General features: G+C 39.8%; 1 protein-coding gene across 1 annotated transcript in view; it reads right to left on the bottom strand.

Moving 5' to 3' along the window:
* The window catches only part of LOC124176482, a 127,410-nt gene that overhangs the window by 19,315 nt on the left and 81,043 nt on the right, over nucleotides 1-27,052 (bottom strand). Inside the window, exons 3-4 of the mRNA XM_046557848.1 lie at nucleotides 16,959-17,078; nucleotides 11,988-12,123 (exon numbers count right to left, since the gene is read on the bottom strand). Coding sequence (XP_046413804.1) covers nucleotides 11,988-12,123; nucleotides 16,959-17,078 — 256 coding nt within the window. The remainder of the gene's footprint in view (nucleotides 1-11,987; nucleotides 12,124-16,958; nucleotides 17,079-27,052) is intronic.

Raw genomic sequence — 27,052 nt, 5'->3', positions numbered from 1 at the left:
CTAGTATCCGTTACTATTCTTTCTGATTACGATCGCTGTTACTATATTTTCTTGTAACTGTTGCGAAAATTTAATGCTTGCGCAACGATAGATTGACGTTAAAGCCTTATTTGACTAAAAAAGTAGAGTAAACCTGAGAAACTGATTTTGCGTTACAATTACCAAAAAAGGATCGATAATAGCGCAAAATAGTTAGGCGTGCCTCGTTTTTCGCAATTCCAGCAATATTCAAACAGTTTTTTTAACTATACCTGTTTTACTGAATCTTTCTAGTTACTGTAACAAATGAAATTTTTCTCAGTTTATAAATTCTGTAGAAAGAGATGATAAGACGAAGAAAAACAAAATTGCAACTGCCAAACATTGGAGGGTGTATAAAAGAAATGACATAAAAAATGGACGTTTGGTGAAATAAATTGGGATTGCAGCACCGTGCCGTGGGTTTCGGGTATTGGTGACCGAGGAGTAATCAGATTTATGATATTCCCCGCGTGGCAGAGATTGACAGAGTCCGACTAGGGCGGTTTAGGGATGCTGCGGGTGCAGCGGTCTCCCTAATGAATCTATTAGGGGTTGCGGGATGAAGCAGCCTGCCTTGCATATATCTATTTGTACACACTCTGCATCGATATAGACCGTATGCATACATGTATATGCAAACCATACGCACACAGACAAGAATCTTTGGTTTAAAATAATTTCGACACAGGCTGCACTGCAATATCTCTCTATAACGGTTTATCTATTATACAGTAAGTAATGATCGGCAAACAGGGGTTATTGATTGAAACCAGCCCCCCAAAAACATGACCAGCAACGTGAAACGTTCACATCGTCGCATTTCGTCGCGAACGTGACGGAGGCTCATTTCTCCGCATTCACATCGATGTCTGTATCACAAAAGGAAGAAGAGAAAATCCTCTGTAAAATTTATCCATCGAGAGATATTTCTGGAAAATATAGTGCGCGTTAATATTCGTTCCGATTATCATCACTCGTACTATGTTTTGTTACAAAAATTTTCTCGTCATTCTAACAGAATTTGAAGTGTTATTATAGAATGATATCGTTTTATTATAATCTTCTAGTAACCGTAACAAGTGAAAAAAATGTTTCAATCTACAAACATCAGTGTGCTGTGTTCGAGTTGAATTCGTATTACCTTGTTCGGTTCAACTTATCAAAGTTGTAATCATTATTGTGAAAAAAAGAACCTTTCGCGGTAATAATTACAACATCACGTCGTGGGTAAATTAAAGATTTTTCATTACACGTGCGTGAAAAGTGCAAAGAAAGCTTTACGTGGCAGTTTGGCGGGACGAAAGTCGCCAATTTCACATCAGTGTTGTAAAGATAGGCCTTGCGCATGCGCAGTCCACAATTGCTTCACTTTCGTCCCTAGGGAGAGGAAATTAACCACTCGCGTCCCGCAAAACTACCACGCAAAGCCCCATCACTCTTCATTCTCTTGTTATAAAAACTATCGTGTGTGACTAGGGCCAAAACTTGGCGATAGGAACTCGCGTGATTGACGCCCTCGCTTCCTTCAGGCGCAAACTTCACGCTCGTCGCAATCGCCAACTTTCGTCCGTTTTCACAAAATATACTATGGTGAAAAAATTTTCCGTGTCGTGAATAATATAACAACTTGCAAAATGTCGAGCAGATTTTTCGTTCTAGATATTACGAAGAGAAGGGATGTTGCGCGTTTTAACAATGTCGGTAAAACAAGGCTTAAAAAAGTTCGCGTTTATACTACGCGAATATTGCACGAGTGGCGAGATATTGCATGAATAATGCGAACGCGTGTTTGAGCGTAAACGGGTGGGTAGTATTTTTTTTTCTCATTTTCCACGTCTTCGTTGTACTTTTTTATTTTCAGTTTCTCGATTCCCCGTCATACTGAAAAAAATGATAATGTACCGATACAGTTGCATAATATAATTACATTTTTATAACATAATCTTCAATGTCGTTGAAGGAAAAACTGCGACAAAATTATTGACATTTGATTTTTGTTTTCTCTTTGTTTATGATTTCTCGACATCTTCATTCATCGGAACAGCGTTAAATTAAAAGGTAACCGAAGATTAACAAAGTCCATCAATTTATCGAACTTTCATTGGCGACCGAATCGTTATTGATATCGCAAATCATACAATTTACCAATGTTCGAAGCTTTTTTTTTTTTTATCTTAATTGCAGAGGGATAAAAAGGTGTGAAAAAAACATTTTGATAAATCGCTCGGTATAAAAACTTGAAATTCTGAAATACCCTCAATTCCGATTCGCGATATACATACGCGAATGTTATCGAGGTCCGAAACGATTTCTCAGAATGAAATGCAAACGGAACGAGTGAGCTTGCGCGTTTGTGAAAATACACACAGCGAGGACGCGGGCGGAGGTCGCGGATAGAAATTGTGAAAAGATAAGCGAAGGGACGAAGGAATGGGGAGATGGGCCCTGCCCTCGGATATTTCTTGAGGCTTTATAAAAGAGTAAAGCTCGAAAGCTCGAAGGTTCGCGGGCCCGAAGGCACTTCACTCCGTCTTTTATTAGATATTGTCCTCGCTCTATACGCGGCTATACGGAAGCTGCGTGGCGCATCATAGCAGCGGGGACTCTGCCGCCCCTTTTATAAGACTTGGAAAGATTACCTCGCCGAGAAACCGCGGAAAGCCAATCTCGGTTATTGGACACACTATATACGAGGATTCGAATGGTCGCGTTTAAGGATTGACCAAATTTCAACCCTCCGCAGTAGACAACGGAACCCTCCTTTGAATATCCCCGTTTTCGTACAACGGCGAGGGGACGGAGTAACCGCGGGGTTGGGGGGAGGGGGGGAATTTAGGAATATAAAACATTTTTCAAACGCCTCAGCCACTCGGTTCAAGTGAAACTGAGGATGGGTTTATAAATATCTGATCACTCAGGTATTAATCCGTTCAAATGAAAAGTTAGCAGAAGAGGGTAAGGTATATAAAAAAATATTCAATAATTTTATTCACGATAATGGGAGTGAACACGAATGAAACAGCAACATTTGTGTTATTTTATAGAAATGGATGTTTGAAAATTTGAGCGAAAAAAAATACATTTAAGGTTGCTGCGTGAACCAGTATTATTGTAAAAACAGTCTTGTTTTTGACTTTTATTTAAAAACACGTAAGGCCAATAAAAGCATCATCACTGTGTACTTTATTTTTTTACGCTCAACGAACCAGTTATTATATTTTGTAACGCGAGATCGTTACAATATAATAAAACTATGTTGTTTTTGATCCAATTATAATTTTTTGACGAACAACATTTTTTTTCAGGGATTCTATAAATCTATAGGATATTTTTCCTCGGAATGGATTTCTAAGAATCCAAAAAATAATATAGAAAGTTTAATCCTGCATCGTCCTAAAATCAAAATAATAAGTTATATTAAATTTATTGGCAGCAAAAATACCTACGTTGCAAAATATATTCCGAAATATTTCAACACACATCTTTGACCACGTAAATCTTTGCAGCATACCCATAATGAAAATTGGAAATCATTATATCGGATACGTATCGTAGGTTGAATTAGTTTCAAAATGTCTAACACAAGTTCTCTACCGTCCCCTTATCGCGAAGGGGTGAAAATTATACCATTCTACCGATTGTCCTTCAAAGGACCCTGCGTCTTTCAAAAAATCACCATGGCTGGTATGTACGTACAACGTGGGCAACGAGTGAAGAAAACTCGAGTTGGAAATAAATAACTGCGTATAAATGAAAGGCGTTTCAAGAGAAGAAGGGAATTTGCGAATAATTAGACCCCTAGATTCCATGGCAGCGAGCCGGAATAAGCCAGTAAGTATAAGTGCTACGAGAGAGAGAGAGAGAATGAGAGAAAGAGGGAGACGAGGAGGGTGAATGATGGAGGAATAAAATTACTGGAGTAAGTAATTTGAGGACAGGGCAAGTAATTGCCACTCAAAACGTTCAAAGGCGACGCAAGTTCGACTTGCAGGCGTTCTGCACGCGTCTTTTTGATTCACCACTTTTTAACGTCGCGTATACGCGACGTAGTTTCCTTGTACGAAATTATTCTTGCGCACAGCGTTTACCTGCAGCTTTCCCCGACGAACGCCATCCGAAGCAGCGAATCTTTGCAGCATCTTCAAAGGCGAAGATCACAGGGGGAGATTTTCAAAGAAGACGCATCTCGTCCGCGTTACTTTGTAACTTTCTATACTTCGCAATCAGACTCCGATGCCCGGTGACGAAGCTTCAATCGTCGTTCTAACACAATTTCTTTAACGCGTCATTCTAGGATAGAAATTGCAGCCATGAAAATGATACGCTCATTTCCGCGATCGTTAAAACGATATCAATAATCTCTGATAATTTCATTAAGAAACGGTTCAGCAGTGAGCAGCTTTTTCTAACAGATGTCAATACTTCGAAATATGTCACACCGATACTCGCGATTTTTAATGACTTGCAATAATATTTGCAAGCAATTGTGTAGCCTGTGAAACTTGGTTCTTGAAAATCACACGATTTCAAGAATTTCGAGCAAAATCCTGAGGAAGAATTTTAAAAGTTTTCTACAAGTCTTTTACTGATTTCTGAATGTCACACACAATCTTCAAGAAGTTCAAAAGTCAGACACCCAGTTTCCGGTATTTAAAATAATCTGGAAAAATATTTGTACATTTCCAATACTTAAAGGAAATGACAATAGTGCCGAATGATTTTCGAGGATTTCACAACATTTTACTGAATTTTGGAGATTCGAAAAGGGTCGAAAGATTGCACAAAATTTCAGTTTCCAAATGATCGCATAGTTTTGAAGGTTGTGCAAGACTTAACAGAATTTCAATTATATTTTTATAGATGAGAAAATTGTTATTCCAACAAAATATTTATCACGTTAAGAGAACTCGGAACATAAGATTTCAGAGATTTTCACAGATTACTAGTCTGAATGCAACGTGATTTGAAAATATATTGTTCAATTTCTGGATAAGCCAATTATTTCTCGAGATGATGAAAGACATTAAGAAAATCTTTAATCATTTACCTAATTTCGATACATTATACTTAGAAGAAATGTGAAACATAATTAAAGAGTATAACTAAACTTATTTGAAATTACTAACTCGTTCCGTTCAGCCACCTTTTCTACTAAATCGAGAGACAATATCCTGAATAACAACAAAAGAAAAATCCGAAATGTCACATTCAGTTGACATTAATTTTACGATTTTTCAATAATTTCCTCCAAAAGCTTCACGATAGTAAAATTCGCGAAAACGCGAAGCAGGAAATCTGTCTAAAGACCCGCAACAAAGTATAAAAAAAGCTCGATAGAAATCTAGGGTCTCCACAATACTCCGAAAAAATCCTCGCGTATCAATTTTTGATTTTTCGTCAACGTGATCTGAATTCCAGGCAACAAATGTCACCGCAAAACGAACCAGACATAAAAGAAAAAAACTTTGCCGGGTTGGTGGACAAGGATCTGAATGCAGATAAGCTGATGGACTGCTGCTCGTAGTAGTCGAGCAACCGCGAAACTGCATTGTTAAATTGCGTTGAATTTTAGTGCCAGTAAAATCAATGTTAGTCCATCGTTAGGGTTTGCCCACTGTATACCAGGAATTTCGAGTGACTGTCGGGGGTAGATTATGGCCCTTCAGGACCCCCCCCCCCCCCGCCCTTTTCCACCCCATAAGCCCTCCCCCCCCCCCCCCCTCCCGCCCTTCGACGCTGCTGCCCCTATCAATGGGCATTGCTCAATTGAAATCTACATCGGTGATCACGTGAAACACCGCCGTTTCCACAGAGGGAAGCTACCGCCTGCAGCACCCTCCTCCCCCCCCCCCGCCCGCCGACCCCTCTTGCAAATTCTCTCCGTTGATGCAGCTGCACGGATTTGAATTTTTTCGAAGTATTTGATGGCATCTTCGTAACGATATGCAGCGGATAAACGTCTGGATATGTATTTGGTGAGGCAAAAATTATCAGATTCAAAAATCGGTGTAACGAGATTCGGGCTTAAAGCGTCGTGCTTGCGATGTTGCAGGGGGGAAAATTATTGTTCGTGTAATATATATTTGGCGAATTTTTATGGGAGCAGCAAATGTTGTGATGTAATTGATGTTAAAACCAGGTTATAATTGTTTTTTGATTTTTACTCGGACGACTTGTAATCACTTGAAAAGATCGCATAAGAAGTTTGAAATCTTATGAGATGTTACGATATCATACGATTGTATATTGGAACCCCTAAAACCTTGGAATTTTTTCGATGTAATACCATTTTTCGACAATTCGGGAAATGAAATCTGAATAATTTTTGTAGCGATGAAGCCCTGAATCCGATGGTTTTAAATTTCAGATTCATGCAATTCCCTTTCACCCTCCTTCGATAAAAAAAAACAAAAACCCCAATTTCTCGCTGAGTGGAAATTTCCCGATATTGGTTTTATTGGTTACCTCGAGAATCTTTTTTTATCCTCCTCTCCTTTCGCTTATACACTCTAAAATTTTCGTTCAACAACCAAAGTTACAAAAAAATTGAGTATAAATAACGATTTAAAATTGTTAAGTCTAAGTTGAACTTTAGATTAAACTGCATTAGACTACAATTTTTGACCCGCGTGGAATTGAAACAATGAAAATAAAAATTAAGCTCATCATTTTCACCGCATTATTAGCTTGGCTAATTCCATAACAAAGAAATTCTTTCAGACGTTGCATGTATAGCACGTTCCGCGAGCAATTTCCAGCCGTTTTACAGTGATCATAAATTACATTGTCGGGAGTATTCGTGTAAAATTAATCGTCAAAATAATATGAAAATTAGCGCAGTAATGCTAATTATAATTACTATGCGCAAATTAATTCAAGGGCCTTCTCTCTCATTCTCGTCAAGGATTATACGAAGGGTTAAGAGTCTAATCGAGCTTGCGTCGAGCCTCCGACACTTTTCGAGGGTATATCTGCAAATTAGGCTCGGCGATTTTTCGAACCACCGAGAAGTAATATTCTGCGCATTATTTTTTACACAGAAAGGATTCTCGACCCTTGCTCATTAAGTAATTGAAATCACGACATATATAGGCAAATTATCCTTCAAAAGTCTCCGCGCAAAATTTTATATATAAGGTATTCCACGCCAACTCGACAAGTGATTTTTCCCCACCACTTTTCATTTCGTTCATAATTTTTTATACGATTGTCCCAACTCTAGATAGCACTGCTTAATTATTTCAGATTTTTAACTCCGATAGTTATTTTTTTACATGTATATTCTAGGATTAGAACAGAATTACATTTTTGAAATTTTTGTAAGAATTCTCAAAAATTCTTCGTCAAAGACGATCATACGAGACGAAATCTGGAGGTATCCAAGAAGAATTTAGGAATTTTTATTTATTTTTGAAATAAGTCAAATGAATGTAAAAAGGATAGTTTCTACTTCTGGATTTCACCTCAAATGATCGCTTTTTATCCGAAGAATTTTTAAGAATTTTTTCAAAATTTTCACAAACGTTGTCCTGTTTTGACCTTTGAGAATTTATATGAAAAAAAAATAAGGGTTGCGGAGAGAAATGTGAAATAATTCGCTATTCAGAGTTGGAACAATGGTATAAAAAACGATGAACGAAATAAAAAATGGCGAGGGAAAATCATTTGTCGAGTTGGCGTGGAATACCTAATATATTTCTCAAGTTTCGACAGTTGAGGCTTTTTTTTGTAGGTATCCTCGAGCCTTTTCGTTTCGAAATGCGGTGTAAAATTATTCTTGGTAGCACAGCAACGCACTTTTCTCATCAATTTATATCTTTACATCGATGATTAATTTGTCTGGGCCAAAACGGAACCCGCGGCGCAGGATATGAATAAACGTTACACGCATATATCACGCAGCTTTTCCCACCGCGTGCATCGTCGTCGTGCGAATTCCACGCGATAATAAATTCGTCAATGCACGTACGTACCTCAAGCATGTACGTGTATCTCTGCCTACGTATAAATCCTATATACCCGCACTGAGAAAAATTTTATTCGTATAGAAACTAAAAAAATTCAGTAAAGCAGATGTCGTTACAAAAAACTGTTTGAATATTGTTGGAATTAGGAAGAACGAGGTACGCGTAATTATTTTGCGCTATCGCCGATCCTTTTTTGGTAATTGCAACGCAAAATCAGTTTCTGAGGTTTACTCTACTTTTTTAATTAAATAAGGCTTTGACGTCAATTTATTGTTGCACAAGCATTAAATTTTCGCAACGGTTGCAAGAAAATATACCAACAGTTATCGTAATGAAAAAGAATAGTAACGGATACTAGACTTTCCGGTAACAGTTAGAAAACTAATTTTCATTTTGTACTTAGAACTATATTTTTCGATTGTGGTAAAAAATAAAAACAGTCAAGGACTGAGCGGTAACTGGAGCTAAAAATTTCTCTCGTTGCATGTATGCACATACCTATAATATTTACTTACATGGGGTTAAAAATTCAAGCACGAACAACCGTTTGACCATATATAAATACATGACGAATCCGGAGTTTCACTCTTTATATACGTTAGTTTCTCTCAGAATTCGATCGCGAGAAATTAAGCAGCGCTTGCCCTTAAGCATTCACGACAAAGATGCGCCGACTTCTTCGAAGTATTCCGCCATCGTCGCAACTCCAAACACTCGCGATGATAGCCTCGCGCTTTTCGTCTTTTTCCTTAAAAATCTTCGCTGTTCGCCAAGATTTATTAAAAAACCAAAGCGACGCGTCGTACAGATTGGATAGAAAACCGTGTTGCTGACAGTTTGCAAATGATCAAGTTTCGCGAAACGCGCTCGAAGATATAAAGTGAATGAAGTGAGACGTGGAGCGATGGGAAATCGCTATGAAAACTATGAAAACAGCGTATAAACGTAACCTTGGTGAATAAATATTTCTTGTGTAAAATTTTCATCAAGGTAACTCTAAGTATGAAAAAATTCAACGAATTAATGTACAAAGATTCTGCAGCATTGATGAGAAGGAAATTTTCTGTTCACCGCTTCTTGGTAAAATTTTGCTGAACGTGAAACTCGGAGGTGAGTAAACGTCGAAGCGAGTGAAAGGAAAACCTTCAACCGAAGGGTTCAATTAATTCGGCAGTTTGTACTCCTTGAGGGTTCGAAAACTTGAGCCGGCTGCTCCAACCCTTTGCTGGTTCTACTGACGACTACTAGCCAAGCGATTTGCATGGGATGAATTCTAGTCTGCGTATTGTTAACTATCAAAGGAACGAGGAGTAAGCTACGCGTCGTTAATTTAAACGAACGATCGAAAAAACAGTGTTCTTGAGAATATTTTTAAAGCCCTTTACAACTTCAACTTCATTTGTTCGATGCATTACTGTGATATTAAAAATGTCAATGAAATACCCAACAGCTTATTTTACATTTTTCAATAACTGTAAACGGCTTTCAATTTGGGCTTTGTATAAAAAATCATTTCCAATTTTTATATGTGTATCCGGTATCTGTACAGAAACCTGGAATAATTATAGGATACTTTATTCTTCTTACTTTTCAAAGGATAAATGCGAATCACACATGCAATCGGTTTTCAATTATTTCCAAATTCGTCTATGAACCTTGATGTAGGTGATAATACATGTTAGATTTTTCAATCGAATGTAATTGCTTCAACTATATATTTAATCACCTAAAACAATGCTATTCACTTATTTTTGGGTTCCCTGAGTATTGCACATACATAAATTTTCTTCATACATAGACCTAATTGATTTTTCAGTTATGAATTGATAATAATTGATGTTGAACTGGCTGTCAATTAATATAAAAATATATTTTAAGACTTTCAGGTTCAGCCATTTTCAAAATACATTTGTGCAATCGTATCAAAAATTGGTGTCGGAACATTGTGGAATTTTCTACTGATTTGTTACTGCAGTTTCAGTTGAATTTCATTCATTTTATCAAGATGATGAATTGCATTTTGCCATTAACAGAATACGTTTTCTGAGATTTCATTGTATTCTTTAATAATTGTTCATTTGAAACCTCATGCCTTCAAAATAATTTACGAAGTCGTAACGAACATTTCCAGGATCAAGAATGCTAAAAGTCCATTGAAGATATTTAATTAAATTCTTTCGGTTTATTCAATGGTATAAACCAAGTTTAAGAATATTTCTCATTACCATGTTTTCACAAAATATGAAATTTATCGCTATTGCTGTTCAAAATATTTAGTAAAAATTTTTGATTTTTACGATGTACGGGGCTATTGTTTTTTTCTTTTTATTACACACAGATTCGGTTAAATAAAACTTTGCAAAAGGACGGAGAATATGTGGTGACCATGGAAACAAGAAGGATAAAATCTCGATTGAAACGGTTAATAATAAAGCTATTCGTCCCGCTCTTTAAGCCCCTCGAAAACTTTACAGACTGTATGTATCGAGGAAGAGAAGCCAGAAGGGCTGAACGGTTCGATAACAGGGCGAGTTTAATTAAATATCGCAGGACTTGCAGTAAGGATAATGACAAAGGGCAAAGGGTAGACGGTGGGTGATGAGTGACGTCACGAAGGTCAAAAAAGGAAAGATTTAATTCTATGCCGTGATACTTTTGAATCCCCTGTAAAAAAATAATTCATTTTCACCGTGCTGATTTTGAAAAATTTTGCTAACCATACATGGTTAAATATCGCTGAAATTCTCTAGACTAGCTCTTCCGGAGTGAAAAAAATAATATATATATAGCATTCCCACTTTTTGCTTACAATTCAAGACTTGATCGTTGATGAAACGTGATTAAACGTCAATCACGATCGCGTCATAAGATACGGTGATTAGAATTGGGCGTATTTTGTCACCACATCCCTGAGCAAACAATCCGGGTAGCGTCGCTCGATTCTGCCTGCTGTATAAGGTGCAAATATTTGCAGGGGCTAGAGGGCAGTATTTGCTGATTTAAGGCAGGCGAATTACGCGGCCATGAATACGATAAGAATGGAAATTGTACCGTGTTTGTTCGGGACCTGAATCAGCTGCCGATTTACATACTTGGTTTTACACGTACGCAAAAATCTGCGTACTGGACAATGATACGAAGAGAATTATCCCGTTGCAAAAATCTCTCAAACACTTCGCCGAAGAAAAGAATTAACTGAAATGTTTCAGCACTTCAATTTTCAACGCGTTTCAGCGGACTTTAATGCGGCTGAAGCAATTATAGGATTTAGATTGTGACATTCTTCGTGTTTTTTAAGTTTTTAAAATCGTTTCTCAATATCTTATGATACAACTATTCAGCCTGTCATGTATTAAAAATTACTAGACGACATATTAAATGCAAAAGCTTGGCTAATACTTTGGCTTTCGTCATAAAAACTTTGAATGAGGAAAACGTGAAAAATAAATAAACGCTTTCCACACGATAGTTCATACAAAGTAATTAAGAATCTTAAAAACGACGAATCTATTGATTTAAAAGAACAATTAAATCTTATTTTAAAATCGCGAATCGTGAGAATTGAATAAATTCCCAATTTGAAAACCAGGACAAAATAAAAAAAAAAAAAAAAAAAAAAAAAAGAAAACCGTACATCACGAGTGAGTTGATAAATATTTGAAATATATTACTCGAATTCATGAAGCACTCTAGTGTTGTGCAGCTGCGACTAACAATTCGGAAAAAAAAAGATCTAAATTAACGTGCAGTAACGATTTTTCCGAGGAACTATCGGACAAACATTTTTCAAATTCTGGTAGAGTCCGCCAATTACCAGGAGTTATATTAGACCAGGGAAAATGGCGCGTAACGACAAAGAAAGTCTCAAAACACGCTTTCTTTCTTTCAGTCTTTTTTTTTTTTTGGTTCAACGAATGAGAAAGTTTCGCATTTGGACGCAAAAGAAACTGCGAAAGTAAACAAAAAAAAAAAAAAAACGTACGCAAAAAAATTACTCACCGGTGTAAGGTCTGCAGTAATCTCGGTTGACCTTCGCGTAAAGTTTTGGCAATGAAAGTTCCTCACTCGGTTCAGAGTAGGCTTTCGCTCTGCTGTCTCTCGGATCACTGTACTCTTCTACAACCTCGACTTCCGCCTGAAACGGGATGCAAAACTAACGATAAGCAAGAGATATTCTCAAAACATCGATTAGAATTTTTGTAATACCAACGTGAAAAATTGCAATTAAAAAACTAAGGTTCAAAATATCAACCCTCGAGGTGATCGACAAGAATTTCATTAAATCATTCTTTTCGTCACGTAATAGAAAGTTGGCAATCGAAAATCGAAAAAGTTGAGTTGTCAATAAATTTTGAGAGATCATGTTTTTCTTCCATTTTTATTTAAATGCCCAACTAGTATTCTTTATCAAGTAGGGTTCGTTTTGTTTGTGAGTGTGTTTTATCGAATTCGTCAATGATAAAATTTCAACGACATTAACACGATTTCGGTTCGACCATGCCTCTATCAATCATAATTATCTATAATAATTCAACGTACAATACTGTTCGTTCAAGCAACGAGCCAGGAGGAGAATATTCATATCAGGCGATTTGCTAAGAATTTATTTACGGTTGGTTATGTTTTATTTAAAAATGGTAGAACAAACACTGATTGTTCCGGATTTTTAATCAGTTAAAATGTTCTCTTCATCGTCTTAACGAAACATCATTTCAACAGGTAGATTCGACTTGATTGACTTCGTTCCGAGCTTTTGCACCGTAATTTTACCATTTTCGAAAACTTTTTGTTTAGTCTATACGTCTGCCGCATCCGTAATAAGGCGCTTTATGTCACCGATAATAGCCGCAGGACTTTCTGGGGCTACGAAAGATATTATTTTTTTCGGCTAACAATGCTTAGGTACATAAGGGCTATGAAAGAATCGTGCGTTTCGTATCGGTATGAGATTCGATATACGGGGATGCGTCTTAGCGATTTCACAGACATCGGGCATCAACGTTGGCCATCTTTTACCCCGACAAAAGGTATGTGAGTCCGCATTGTTCCGATCACCGCGTTGTATACATGTAGGTATGTATGAATAGCCATATGGCAGTTTATATGATATGTATTTCTTAATAATAGGAAAAAAGAAGAAAAGGAACACATAACGGAAAGGAAAAAGCAAAGAAAAATGAGCCTCGAATGCCTGCTGCGAAATCGATTTCATTGGGAAAAAATGTACGTGTAACTTTAATCATGAATTTACTTATTGAGAGAAATTTCTATGGTTGCGGTTATCGGACAAATAGAGGTTAAAGTATTGTTCGAGAATAACTAACACCGGAGATCTTGGACTGTTTAAAAATTAGTTTTGTAACGTTAATCACAGAATTTCGTACGTGATGATATTATTTTGAAAATTTTTTATAACTATCATTATTCGTACTACATTTTCTTGTAACTATTGCGATCATTTGATGTTGGTGGTATAACGATACCTATTTAAAGTAATAATAATAACAACAACAACAACAGCAACAACAACAACAACAACAATAATAATAATAGTAATAATTTAGTAACTATGACAAGTAAGGTTGAGACTTCGATAAATAAAATATAGATTTTCGATCGAACGAACCGTTCTGGACATTAGAATGAACTAACCGTTGTTTATCTTTAAATATTGAAAAATTTTTAAGAGCTCCAGGGGTTGATTAAGAGCAAATTTGCGTACGTGGGTGAGAGAGAAATCGTGAGAAGGGGAGAGTATTAACGATATACGTAACGACCTCAGCGTCGAGTGTAAGGCTGATTTCATAGAAACGCAACGATAATCAACGACATGAAAATCGACGACGCGGTAAGTTAGATTGGTAAGGATGAGCTGAGGGGGATAAGGAGGGCTGGGGGTCGAAAGGCGGGGGGTTGAGGAACATCCGAGGAAGACAAGCACCTTAAATTGAAAGAGAGACCGGAATTGGAATTCCCTCGACAAACTTATTCAGCGTCGCGTCGTCGCTTTGCCGTTGCGTCTCCTTCTTCGACGCGTTAATTCCGATTGGCCTGTAGTTATGAAACGGAGGGATGGGAAAAGAACTGGGAGGGGGGAAAAAAGAAAAAAGAAAAGAGGATAGAAGAATGAGAGGCGAAAAACACCGCTGTGTACTTTTCCATAATTGCGAATGATCCGCGGGGAAATTTTCCGTCTGCAGGCAAACAGGGGAAATTCGTGTTAGTTCCCAGGATCGTTTCGCCAACTGTCGAATTTAAGGATACGGGTGCAGGAAGCTGATCGGTCCAGCAGCCGATACGGATCAGGTTAAATTAAAATTAATCAAACATCTGGGAATTCGCGATGTGAGGATAGGTAATTGAAAATTCGTCGTCCAGACTGTGTGCTGAACATTTCGCAGACCGAGTGCAGGTGGAACTCGATATATGTAGCTGTTTCTTTACTCTGTACACTCACAATCGGATCAACAAACATATTACAAGGATTACACAGGAAAATTGGGATTTGATCGAAAGCCGGCTGCTGATAAAAATCTGATGAAAAATATTTATTTCTCAAGTGCTTTAACCGGTTATCATACGGTGCGAAAAGGTAGGTAAATGAATAAATCAAATTGGATCATTAGTTGTCGAACTATCGACTATCGAAATTCAACGCTTTTTTCAGCCGTATACTCGTACTCCTATACATACTATTACTACCCTCTTAATTGAGGTGGGAAAATGAATTTGAGAGAATTCCATTTGCGACTAGAAACGATTTGTCGCAGACTCAGAATTTCACACCTATTACAATTACGAGTGCAGCAGGTGCGGAAGTTAGCTGCAGCATCGCGAAGGTCAGTCGAGTGTATTTAACAGCAGTTTACCGGTTTGATATAAAAACACGTCGGAGTTGGCGTTAAATCGACTATAAACGGAAGTATAATCCTATGTGAAATTTATGGGGGTTACAAGGGGCGGTAAAATCACGGTCGTTCGAATGGCGCGAACTACCGTAGGAATTTACCCTCTCGTACTGTCAGGCTTTGTTGACGCTTATATCATAATCCTATTGATTTATCCGGGACTTTGAGCCACGATTATCCAGCCACTGCGTTATAATTGGAAACGATTATGAAGCCTGTTAATTGCAAAATTCTCACTAACCGCGACGGCAATCATCCCCAATTTTCAAAGCCAATTTCCAGCGATCGATAAACTCAAAACTCTGAGGAGAGTTTTTATTGCAACAAACTTGTCTCCAGGTACTGAGTAGAGATTCACGAAACGTTTCAAGGGGACACATACACGTATAAAGCGTGAAAAGTTTGGTTGATCGATAATCGAAATTGCAAAGTGAACAGCCTGTGTTAATAATCAGAATAAATCTGTGAAACAAAATGAAATATCGAATGAAAAATTTGACGCCAATGTTTAGTGGTATTAAAATGATACCAACAATTTATGCAAAATTAGAATTAAATAAAATCATTAATAAGAGAAAGGAAGCACAAAGCGAAAATTTCGACGTCCGAATAACGTTTTTTAACACTCAATTCATGTTTTATTCCCTTCCAAATCTCCACGGGTACGAGATCAAATCGTACTTCGAGCGATGGATTTCTGGTGTGCAACGTACGAATTAAATATATTCGCATGAATATATTCAAGGTGAAAGTTTTTTTGACAAGGGAAGAGAACCGATGCGGTCGAAGTTTTCGGAGTGCGCGGGGTACATTGTAAAGTGATAAATGTGTGAGACACTTAGCGGAGAGCCAGTAGTCTCGGGGTAAAATCCAGCTCCGTGTATTAAGTGGGTCTCATCGTGTACTGCAGAGTGTCGCCGCGCGATTATTCACCCACTTGAGTCAAGTGCCACCGCACAGGGATGAAACAGTGTATCCTAGAGTGGAACCAAACTTTTGTCCCTTCTTACTCCGTCGCTCACGTTTCTCTCTGTCTTACCCTGGCCCGTCATGGCCTCATATCCATCTTTGTCTGCTTCTCCCTAACATTCTCATCCCTTTACGAGCTGCTCCTCCGAACAATCGTCAAGTTCTTCACCAAATTGCGAAAAGTTTTATCCGACAGTCGAGAAGAAGCTACGGGGATGGGACACGCGTCGAAAGATCACTTGGTAAACTTGAAACAACAAACTTTCTACCGGGTATTTTCATTTTACAAAACTGAAGCAAAGTGGAGGGTGCAGACTCGCGGAATCGGAAGACGTGATTCCGTCGATTTGGTTCATGTGACGTTTACTAAACTTATTCGCATTCAATTTCACTTCACGAACTGTCATAGAACTATCTAACAAGCGAGTCACTGGATCGGGAATATCGAAATCCATTAACTGATAGTAACTACGCAGTGAGACAATAGTCTGATAAACACTGAGGCAAAGCTGAGATCAGAGTCTGAAAGAATAAGGTCAGCCTTTCGAGGTCTGCGACGAGGGAAATCTCATGACTGGAAATTGCTTCGTTGAAGAATTGACCGAGAGTTAAGGGATTGAGGATCGTGGCAGCTGGGAGACCACTTCAGGGAGGAACCATTTGGCGGAACTGCCTCCGGCAGGCAGACTGCCACCAGGTTCTCGGAGGATCGTTCGTCGAGTACCGCCGACGCAATTATGCACGACGTCGGAAGTCGAGCAGGACACGGGACTCTCCATCCAACCCCGGCAAGTTGCGCAGCTGCAGTTGTACCCTGGGGCCATTTTCTCACTCCCCATAATTGTGTCTACCCCTCATATAAAACTGAGTCCTGCACGCGGTACTCCCTAAGAATCAGGCAGTTATCCTCCGCCGTAGTCGTTGGATATTTCAAAAAGCGAAATGAGAGAACGGTGATGACTCTGCGCACATCCGATGCACGGTTTTGGTGGTAAATCAATCGAGGTTGCATCTTGCAGATCACATACAGCAGATCCAACACCGCATTCGGTGAGAAGCATGCTGTGCACAAAAAACTCAGTAACCTACTCACGTTTTCAGTGGTCGGACTTGGCAAGGCCCACTGGACGGTGGAAGTCGCTGCAGCAACGCTGGCGGGTCGTCGTTTGTTGACAAAGTCAACTGGCAGACTGTATTCATCGCACAAAGATATCTGGAACAGGCAATAAAGACACCAAGTTTATACACAATTGTCGTTTCCACACTTCTGAAACCGCGGGTAAAACGGAGCTGATAGTTTGATGATTCGGTTCTTTCGAAACTGGGTTGCATCACACTGGTTCAAATCCAATTTGGGTAAGATGATGAACATTGGAGCTAGGCCGGAAGTGAATTTGTAATAAAGCCACCATCAAAAACGGTCAATAAGACAAAAGTACAATGTTTTTCAGCGTTTGAAACTGTCTGCAGTAATTAAAACGCTACCACACCATAACCGGTAGATTGTTGTGAGAACGTTTGCATTTTCATTGGAGCTGATGAGCACGGATCACGATTTCCGATAATCAGTATCTTCGAGCACCGAATGGAAAATTCAAAACCCGGCAGCCTCGTCGATACTGATTGTCGAGTGTACAACACTGGCCGTGATGAGGAAATGGTTGAAAGCTCATGGGTGGCGATTTCGAGGCGTAAGCAAAGCATGGGGCTCATAGGCGATATTTACTGTCTGGCAGAGGTTCGATCAATCCCGTATACATACAAACGTACACATCTTTGTTTCCACTGATACGCGTGTGTTTCTGGGTAGGCATTCTACGTGTATTTGGGCGCGTGTAAAATCGAGACAATCGGGGAATCCCCCGGGGCGGCTTATCGCGAGGGGCTGAGGGACGAGGGAATAAGAGAGAGGAGGAGAGCAAAGGGGAGGCGAAACGGGAGGCAGGCTTTATTCCGCTTCGAGGCCCTATGCAAATGGCCATCGTTTATTGCAAGCAAAGAGAGTGCCGTATGAACCTGGGTGGCGAAGGGCGAGGGTGAGAGGGTGAGCAGCGGTGGCGGGACGGAATGAAACAAAAAACTGAAAAGAAAATATAAAAATAAAAGCTGTAGTAGGTACTGCTGGCTGTATCTGCCGACCAGTTTCGGTTATTTTTCATCATCATTGTTCATTTCATTCCATTTTTCCTGAGTTTTTTGTTTTCCAAACCGGAAAATAAGGAAAGCCAAACGGAAACACAGCACTGCCCACTTCAGCAGATCGTTATATTTGAACTCTGTTCTGAATTTTACTGAATTCACCAAGCCTATTGAGTTTTAACTATGCTCAAACAGTAATAATTATACAGGGTATTGACAATTGGGGTAGATGCACCCTTTTTGACCACCTTAGTTACCGTCTGTGGTCGTCAATTGATCTATCGTGGCCATATCAATTACATGTAGGTAAGAACGTAGTCACAAATAGTACAAAACTGTTAAATCAGCTTTGATCATTGTTAACATTACTTTTTATATGATTTATTATCAAAGAGTTCCATCTAATATTATCTGCGGGACGTGTTTTCGAAATGAATTCGATAACTGGATGGATTAATAGCACTAGAAACAAGTAAAACATTTTACAAGGTTAGCCAAAAATGGTACAGTGGCCACAAACCGCGCACTTTTACCCTGTATAAAGTTTTCACAATTTCAAGCTCACGCTATTTTTTTCACTTCCTTTGCGATACTTATCGTTTACATGGAAGAATCTTTCACCGTGTTTAGATTATAATGGCGGAAGAGAACACGCTAGGTATCATTTCTATACATGATAAGTCAGTAACAACTCCGAGAATAGGAGAAGTTTTGTTGATTAATGAACGCCATTCCACATCCAATCAGACAAGTGATCAGCGCAACCACATGGAAGCAACGTCAATATTGATATCGGTGTGAAGTTTCGATGGTTTGATATTGGTGGCATATGACACCCGAAATACCCCCAATCATAACGAGAAGTGTTTGGATCACGGCCTTCTATATAGGTCTGGAAACTAATATGGCTTCAAGGGGGAGGAGGGATGTCACTTACAATGACCAGCCATAACTAATCCGCTAGGTTTGCTACGGTGTCGATATCATGGTGCGATATAAATGGCATTATATATATTCGTCCCACGAATGCTTATCGCATGTGGGTACCTCAATCCCAGCGAACGTAATTGTTTAGACGTGACTGATGAGAGCGACAATCAGTTACCCCCATCATCAAGAAACGGCGGAGTTTCCACACCTGTATGCAAAACCGTGGTTTGAATACTGGTGTTCATGATTTCCATAAAAACTGTTCAAACAAAGAGGCGTCTGGTTCGACACAAAAGTTACGTCGGATGTTCCTCAAGAAACCAGTCGGCATTTGAAGAAAGTAATTGTTTGACGATAAATTCGACATCTTTCAGCATTACTTGTTTTCATCATTAGTGTTGGAGTAGTCAACTGTGTCACGGAACATCCGGAATGATAACTGACAGCGTCGATAAATATATGAACATGCTTCTTGTTTACTTGTTTGATTAGCTGCGGGGCTGTACCTATATTGATCGATTAATTGTAAGCTCCACCTATTTCCGGAATTTGTTTCTCTCTTGTATTGGTCCAACATTGTCATGGAAATAATAAATTACTATTCTATTCTATTCTCTCTGTATTCATCGAAGGGGGATGATTTGCGAGTAGATTGATTGACACACGCAGCAGTTTCCGAGTTCACAAGGCATTTGGTTATAAGTACCCATCTTACCTTCCGCGGGTTCTGTTCGTGATTGCTGAATGGTTCTTTCATACATCAACGTTTCCTCAGTTCTGCCTTATCCCTTCATTCGTCAGAAACCAAGCATAATCTAGGCCGTTGCGTTGCTCTAGAAATTCAATGGAGCATAGAGCACACCTACATCTGCAGCGTCTTATTCGTCATCTGCCAATTCTATGATCTCCCCTCTGCCGCGCTAATACCACGTGCTTCAGGATGTCAAGCTAGACATTTCTCGTCCAAAAGACATGAAATTAAACGCCAAATGACTTGAATAACTTGACCAGTCGCGGTATAAAAATAGCTATCATCTATATTGACTACGATATAAATTTGCACTCTCTTCGGCGTGCGATCGGCAAATACGAGTGTATAAAAAAAAGTCGTCAACAGAGTCTACGATTGAGAACTTGACGGATTGAAGGACTGCCGCAAAGTGGCAATAAGCAGGAGGCAATAAGGGTTTAAAGAGGAAAAAAATAACGCAGTCCCGCACAGCATCCTGGGTAGGCAAATTCCGGATTTATTCAAACAACTCGAATACTTGGTCCCCATAAAGAGAATGAATGGTATTGTGGCGGTTGCACCGATGCTCAGGGCTGCTTTGGGGGTTCATGAAATACAGCGTTTCCAACCAGCCGCCCTACTCGAACTGCTCTTCGCAGGGCGGCCAGGGGTATTACCATGAATTTACATAGCCTCTCGCACCAAACTCAGAACATATTGCATAGCTTTGATTTATGCGATATGTTTGCTAAATATTTCGTTTAATCTCGGTGCCACGGCAGCGGATTATTCGGGCTCATTCCCCGCCGTCTTTTCATAATTTTTGAATCGATATGTTATTCGCGTTACAAATAATTGTAGACTGTAATTTAATTCCTCAGCATTTGATAACCAAGGACGATGCTGACGGCACCTGAAAAAGTGACGAGTAATCTTCAAGGAATCTATCAGGCATAAAGTGAGATTCAATGAAATAAAGGTATCAATAAATGAAACACTTCTCAATATGTGAAAACAAATAAAACTCCAATAAATAAAGTTCAGAGGAATAAAATTATTGATCCGAGTTCTTCTCAATGCCAAAATCCTATTTTTGTAACTTTTATGAATTACGGTTAGTTATTCGCTTTTTATAGGACCATCTACAAATTCTTCCTGTCTCAGTGAATAATGGACAAGCTTCCAATTAAAGCTTCATAATGATTAATCATGTCTCTAGGTATTCAGAACATTGTAACTTATTTGCTACAATGGATGCGAGCACGTATCCACTTGAAAATGACTAACCGATCATTAAATGGAATTTAGTGGTCGAGAAACAGTATCGCTTGAGCAATATAACGTTAGTAACTTTAGAGGTATGGGATGTATACTGTATGGTGCGGTTCAGAACTATTAATGGAATGTTATGATAGGGCAATGAAATTCTTGACGTGCTTCACAGACAAGCGGGAGAAACTGGCTTCGAGGGTTGGACGGGCTTTCATATTAAACGTTCTGAAGTCTCGATATCAAATCTCGTTACATTCAAAATCCATATACCAAGCGGCGTAGATGCATTAAATCCTTAATTCCCCCCATTGACATGCCATAAAAAAGAACCCTCCACAATATTTAAACCCCGAATAAATCTGAGGATCAATATAAATATGCGTATATGCGTGATATAGCATAACCGCCGTCCCTAGACATTTTTTAAATTCGTTAAACTGCCTTTGGTCTGACCGCCGGTGAAGAGATTATGCAAAATACCAACTCCGATGGAAATCAGTGTACATTTTTGGGAAAAGAATTTGATCGCGGTACTTGCATTCATTCGTTGCGAATACATTTAGTCGTGATTCAATTTCCTGCGAAGCAGGACTGACTATTAATTTGAAAACTGTGAGGGAACAGCAACGCTATTATTTACCAATCACGTCAAATAAGACGTGATCATTAAACGATTTCGATTAATCATTGGCTTATAATTAACCTAGAGAAGGGGCGAAGGGCGGCAAACGGAGCCTGCCTCGAATTGACAAGGGTTACCAGGGCTGCTTGTGGCTGCATAGAGTTAACGGAAGGGCATCATTTGTTACCATCTCAATGTGATTCAACCTTCAGATTAATAGCTGTCTTGACGGAATGAACCGGGATGTTAGGTATCAATCTCTGGTGAACTGTCTGTTTGGTCAGGTAATTAAACGATTCGTACACACAATTATGTACAACCTGAACGTAAACATCTTCGCTATAGAACAATAGTCCAGGAACAAAATTTTCGCAGCAATATAACGCATTTCACTCGCTCAGTCCTTCGAGGATTGAATATCAACCTTTGGAGGCACGGCGCCTCCGACTAATGTTCTCAGGATGAGATTAAAATTTAATGAATAAGGACTAAGGCTCCAATTATTACAGATTTAAGGATTATCCGGGTTACAACACATCATAGAATAATTTCATGATTCGTTTCACTTCATGACAAATATGTCGAACTGACATTTTTTGGCAAGTTTTCGTTGAACAAAACGTAATAGCACTAGTAATGTCTACATTTCTTGAGCCACACCAGTGATATGTGAGTCTGAGAAAGCAAACAGGAACTATGCGTAACACGCAACCAGTCGTAAATTACATTCGTATGCACGAGAAAAATGCAAACACTCAACGTTCCACGTATAACACAGACCAATATTTTCCCCGTGAAGTCTAGCAGTCTGACAACGAAAAGTCCAAAGTCTGAAGTGATTCGAGTCGAATACATAATCGATATAGGAAAAGTCTTCTCTCCCGCGGAGTTGAACTTTCAGGAAAGTGCATGTAAGCAGCCAGACGGGTCATTTGTCAATAAAGATACGAGAACTAGGGGAGCATAGACACACGCTTCTTTCATGTGTGCGTCGCTAAAAGCCCGGAACACCTTTGACCCATAAACAGTCATGTCGAGTCCACTCGCTCCCCGGAGACGGAGGGGACTATGGACAATGTGTCTACAATGTCATTGACTTGCTTGAATTCGCGTAAGATGGAGTTGTTGAATTCTACTACAATCGACGTAAGAGTCGGGAAATTATTCGTCATTGTTCTACACCAAATTACTAGGATTATAGACAGGCAAACTGTTCCTTGACGCATTATTGGGTTAGCCGTTCGGTTGACGATTATCCACTGAAAAAAGACCAAGAATGGTGTATCAGTCATAATCGAAATGATGGGAAACTACAAACGGTTTCGAAGGATCGAAACGTTGAAAATTTTCTGAAATGAATCAGCTTAACGCTTCGCTCTAATTTTTAGAAAGCTTATCGCAATCATTCGACATTTCAGCAATGCCGAGTGTCAATTTTTCAGAGTCAACCATTCGATAATATTCAAACACTTTGTGATTTCGACCGTTTGATTTTGACGTCGAGGGCTAAGATGCGAAAGAGCGTGACTCGATATTTACTAGATTTTCAAGATAAATGCATGTTTGTTTATTTGCCTTGCATACATTTCATGGCAGTAAACTCATCGATCACAAAAAAAAAAAAAACTGTTGGTTACGGCTCTTTGGTTCACAGCTCTCGACATAACGGTCAATCTGAACATTTACCATTCAGAATATTGATCCATACTCCAAAAATTTTTTATAGATTCGTCCCAAAACAAGGCTTACTGGGTGCGAAACCGCGTTGGATGTAAAAGAGGTTATTCATTACCCTGCAGCGGAGAGTGTCCCGTGTTGTATCCAGCATTAGGTCTGATTTGAAAAGGTACGAGGAACGGTTCTACGAGAGGGGGCGTTAAAGTTTAACGAGCAGTGCTGAAAGCGAACAGGAGACCGAACTTACGAAGCAATCCAACATCATTTGGTGGTACCCCAAACATTTTCACCGTAGCATAGACAGCAACTCTCGTATATCGCTGTGGCTGCAATAGCGAGGCGATTTCTCACCCTGTCAGTAGTTTTCCGTACTCACAGTCTGTCCCGTTCCCAAAAACTCAACGCGGCAAATCGTGGGTTACTATATGTCAGGCTGCTCGTTTTTCTTCACTTGTTAAATTATATTAGGGCTCTTCGCAGTCCATAGCGACGCCATATCTCGTTCGCGTGAAGGTCTGAAAAATCCTCCAATCATCTTGAGATGCGTTGACGCGTGAGGGCTCGCTAACAAAAAGAGCCAGAAGATGACATTCGGCTCGCAGCAATTTCGCAAGCGCGGTCGCATTTGTCACCAAGCGAGATATGAATTTACCGATTTCTTTTTCATTTTCCACATCTTTTCTACTCCTCATTTTTTTAATCAACGTCAATCTTACCTTCCTCCGAATAACATTGGTGAAATTTTGGTCGACGTTTACTTCGTTCACGTTCCTGCAGATTGGAAAACGAATTCCGCACAATAAAAGCGCTGCGCATTTCAGTCAGACTAACGTGGTCCCGATTTCTTTGGCTGACCAACATACTGCAAAGGGCTCGCTGCACATGAGAGGCGGTCAAAGGAAATCTCGTTTTCAAGTCAGAAGCGAGGAGATTGACTCTGGGAAAGTTGTAGCGGACGTCGCTAACCACGTCTCGTCTACGTCCACGTCCCCTCGTATTCCCGTCTTGGGTAGGCTACCTGGAATTTCCGGCAAAGTCCTCCAGTCAATCCTCCCTCGCAACCAGCCAGCCAGCCAGCTCTTCTCCGGAAGGCTGAGCCCAGAAGTCGACCCTAACTGCGCAGGGTCCTTTGTGCCACTCAATTATGTCGAGCGGGTCGAGGAGTTTTAAGATCTTCAAACTTTAGCTGAGATTTCTCGGCCTGTCTGTCTAGGGTAAATTCCCTCTCGTCAATTCGCCGATGCACGAACGACTTGTTGAAGAAAAAAATAATTCATCGGAAGGGATCCTCGCTCTCGAATTGAAGGCCTATCGCTGATTGAGCATCAGACAATCACGTTTTTTGACGTCCGAGCTTTTTTCCGCTTCAAGAAAAACTTCAAACTTGAGGCTGTACGTCCCAACAGATCCATGACTAATATACTAAACGTCTGTAGGAAAGTAACGAGTATGAGCCGATTACAAAATCGCGCAACGTTCATGGAATACGAATTCATTGGGAATACGAATTTAACCCCAAGTCGACGGTTTTCCCGCAAAGAAAACACCAACGAATCATTTCAAAATAATTTGGTATCAAAGTTAAGTTTCGTACACGACGGCGAGGGTTGCGTCTAAGAGACTGGAGGGTTGGCGGGTCGAAGAGGGAGCAAAGGGCGAAAGGGTTGAAACGAACTAGGAGCAGAGTTGACGTGGCCCCAGCAGCATTCATTGCATCGCCGTGATTGTTCTGCCATCTCCACTATCGGGATAAACGCGCGGGCAGCCCGCAACTCCCGGTTTCGCTCCCACGTCTTCTCCGTAACTCCGTTCCTCTCTTCTCCTCTCCTTATCGCACGAAACGAGGGTTTTCCGCTGTCGCAGAAACACCCTACCGTCACATCGCCTAAGGGGCTGCTAATTGATTTCAGAACTTTCGCTCCTCTTCCCAAACCTCCTGCTCCTTCAGTGCTGAAGCTTTGTGACCAAGTCGCTAGGCGGGACACGGCAAGGCTGCTTCTCCTTAATATCTCGATTCGGTTTACACCAGGTTGCATACATCGAGGTATATAGTTATGGGCAGCACCGTCATAAGTCGATTACTTTATTCCTTTTGTTTTTAATAAAGTCACAAAAAGACGAGATTTTACTTGCTTCCATATTCGAGAAACACAAGCTTTTATCAACTTCCGCATAATTAGAAATGTAAAAACAACCATTCAGGTCACGTCTAAAAGGTTAGTTAACTATAAAGAAATTTTTTGTATTTCAGTAGTCTCAAAAACTTGCGCCCATACGCGTTTTCGTGAATTAATGGTGAGCTTAATTTTCAAGGATCAGGATGTTTTCTTTCACAGCACATTCGTGAATTTTTCAAGCCTAGATAGCAAAACAATCTAAACAACAAATAGCGTAAAGGCATTTAAACTATGTTCTTTTCACGTGTTTCAAACTTTTAGAGTAACCATTCTTCTTTCGATAAGAAAAAGACATAACAATAATTTGTTGAATTGATGAATATTTTCTTGTGAGTATCCGGTACGAGTTCCTCAGATATATTCATGCTGTCGAAGTAAAACAACTTTACATTTCATCAATTACGTATCGTTAATCACTGTGCAGTAGATTCAATTTGCTTCTTCAATTGTCAATGTACAATACGAGAATTTTAAAGGCGGAAAATTTCACACCAAAAATGAATTTGTACGATTTGAATTTATATCCTGTTGTCATATGCGATTCGACACTATGAAATTGTGATCGTGGAGTCTAGGGCTTACCGAAGAGTCGAATATTCCTACTGCCGAACCCGTGTATGTTTGGTCTGGTGTAACTATACTACTGAGAGCCTCAGGGCATTTGGTGACGTGGTAAAGTTCTCAAGGAAGGAAGGGTCGGATCGTGGTTGCCGTAATCATCGACTCTGTAACAGTACATCACCCGAGGCAGACTCGAACATTCTGTATCCTCGGTGACTGCGGGTCGGACAAAGATGAAGCAATCACAAAAATCGTAGGATCCAACGGATAACGGCTGACAGACCCCAAGTCTTACAATTACAATCGTTATCGATAACGCGGTTATTGCCTGGTTGGTCAGCAATGTTTCCTGGCATGAATTCCAAGTTGGTAACAAGAAAGCACGAAAAGCACTAACGTCCTTCTCGAACCGATCACAAGCAGTAACATCTTGGAGTTAGTATCTGGAGTTGGACCTACCATGTTTTTAAACCGACTGTAAGATTTGACTCCCTGAGACATCGCAACATGGACCAACTTCAGAAATGCTCCTTCATTGTATTCAAACGAATCGGTAGAGTTCGTAGAATGCAGATACGGAGCTGGGGATGAAGAATTTCGAGGTGATTTGTAAAAGTAACTCTTATAAAGGTCAAGTAAACCACTGAACGTCGGAGATCCCAACGTTCATTAAACTCAACCTCGCTGCAGCGCCCACAGAACGAGGACCTGGTGCTCACGTTACGAAATTTTGGGTCACCCTGGGAAATTTACTATGGCAAAGGTCAAGTGAACCGCTTTAAGCTGGTTCTTACTCACAGTAAGGGGGGCGCGTCGGTTACCACGAGGCTGTGCTGGTGCCTGGCGAAAACGAGGCGCTGAGAAACGGAAATATAAAATCGTGTTAAGGGAACTCTGGTCGTTAATATCTCTCGGTACATTTACTTCAAGTCTATTTCCGGCCTCGAACGGCCGTGGAATCTGCGTGCGCTAAACAACAAATTTGTATGCGTGAACCGGCCCCCACGACGGTCGGGTACATCCATCAGGTTATCTCTAATCTTCGGTCTGTGAACGGGAGTAAACGTCTGTTTTTTTAC

The sequence above is a fragment of the Neodiprion fabricii genome, chromosome 2 (assembly GCF_021155785.1).
Source record: "Neodiprion fabricii isolate iyNeoFabr1 chromosome 2, iyNeoFabr1.1, whole genome shotgun sequence".
NCBI lineage: Eukaryota > Metazoa > Arthropoda > Insecta > Hymenoptera > Diprionidae > Neodiprion > Neodiprion fabricii.
Note: the sequence above shows the minus strand (reverse complement) of the source record. Positions and strands in the feature narration are given on the sequence as shown.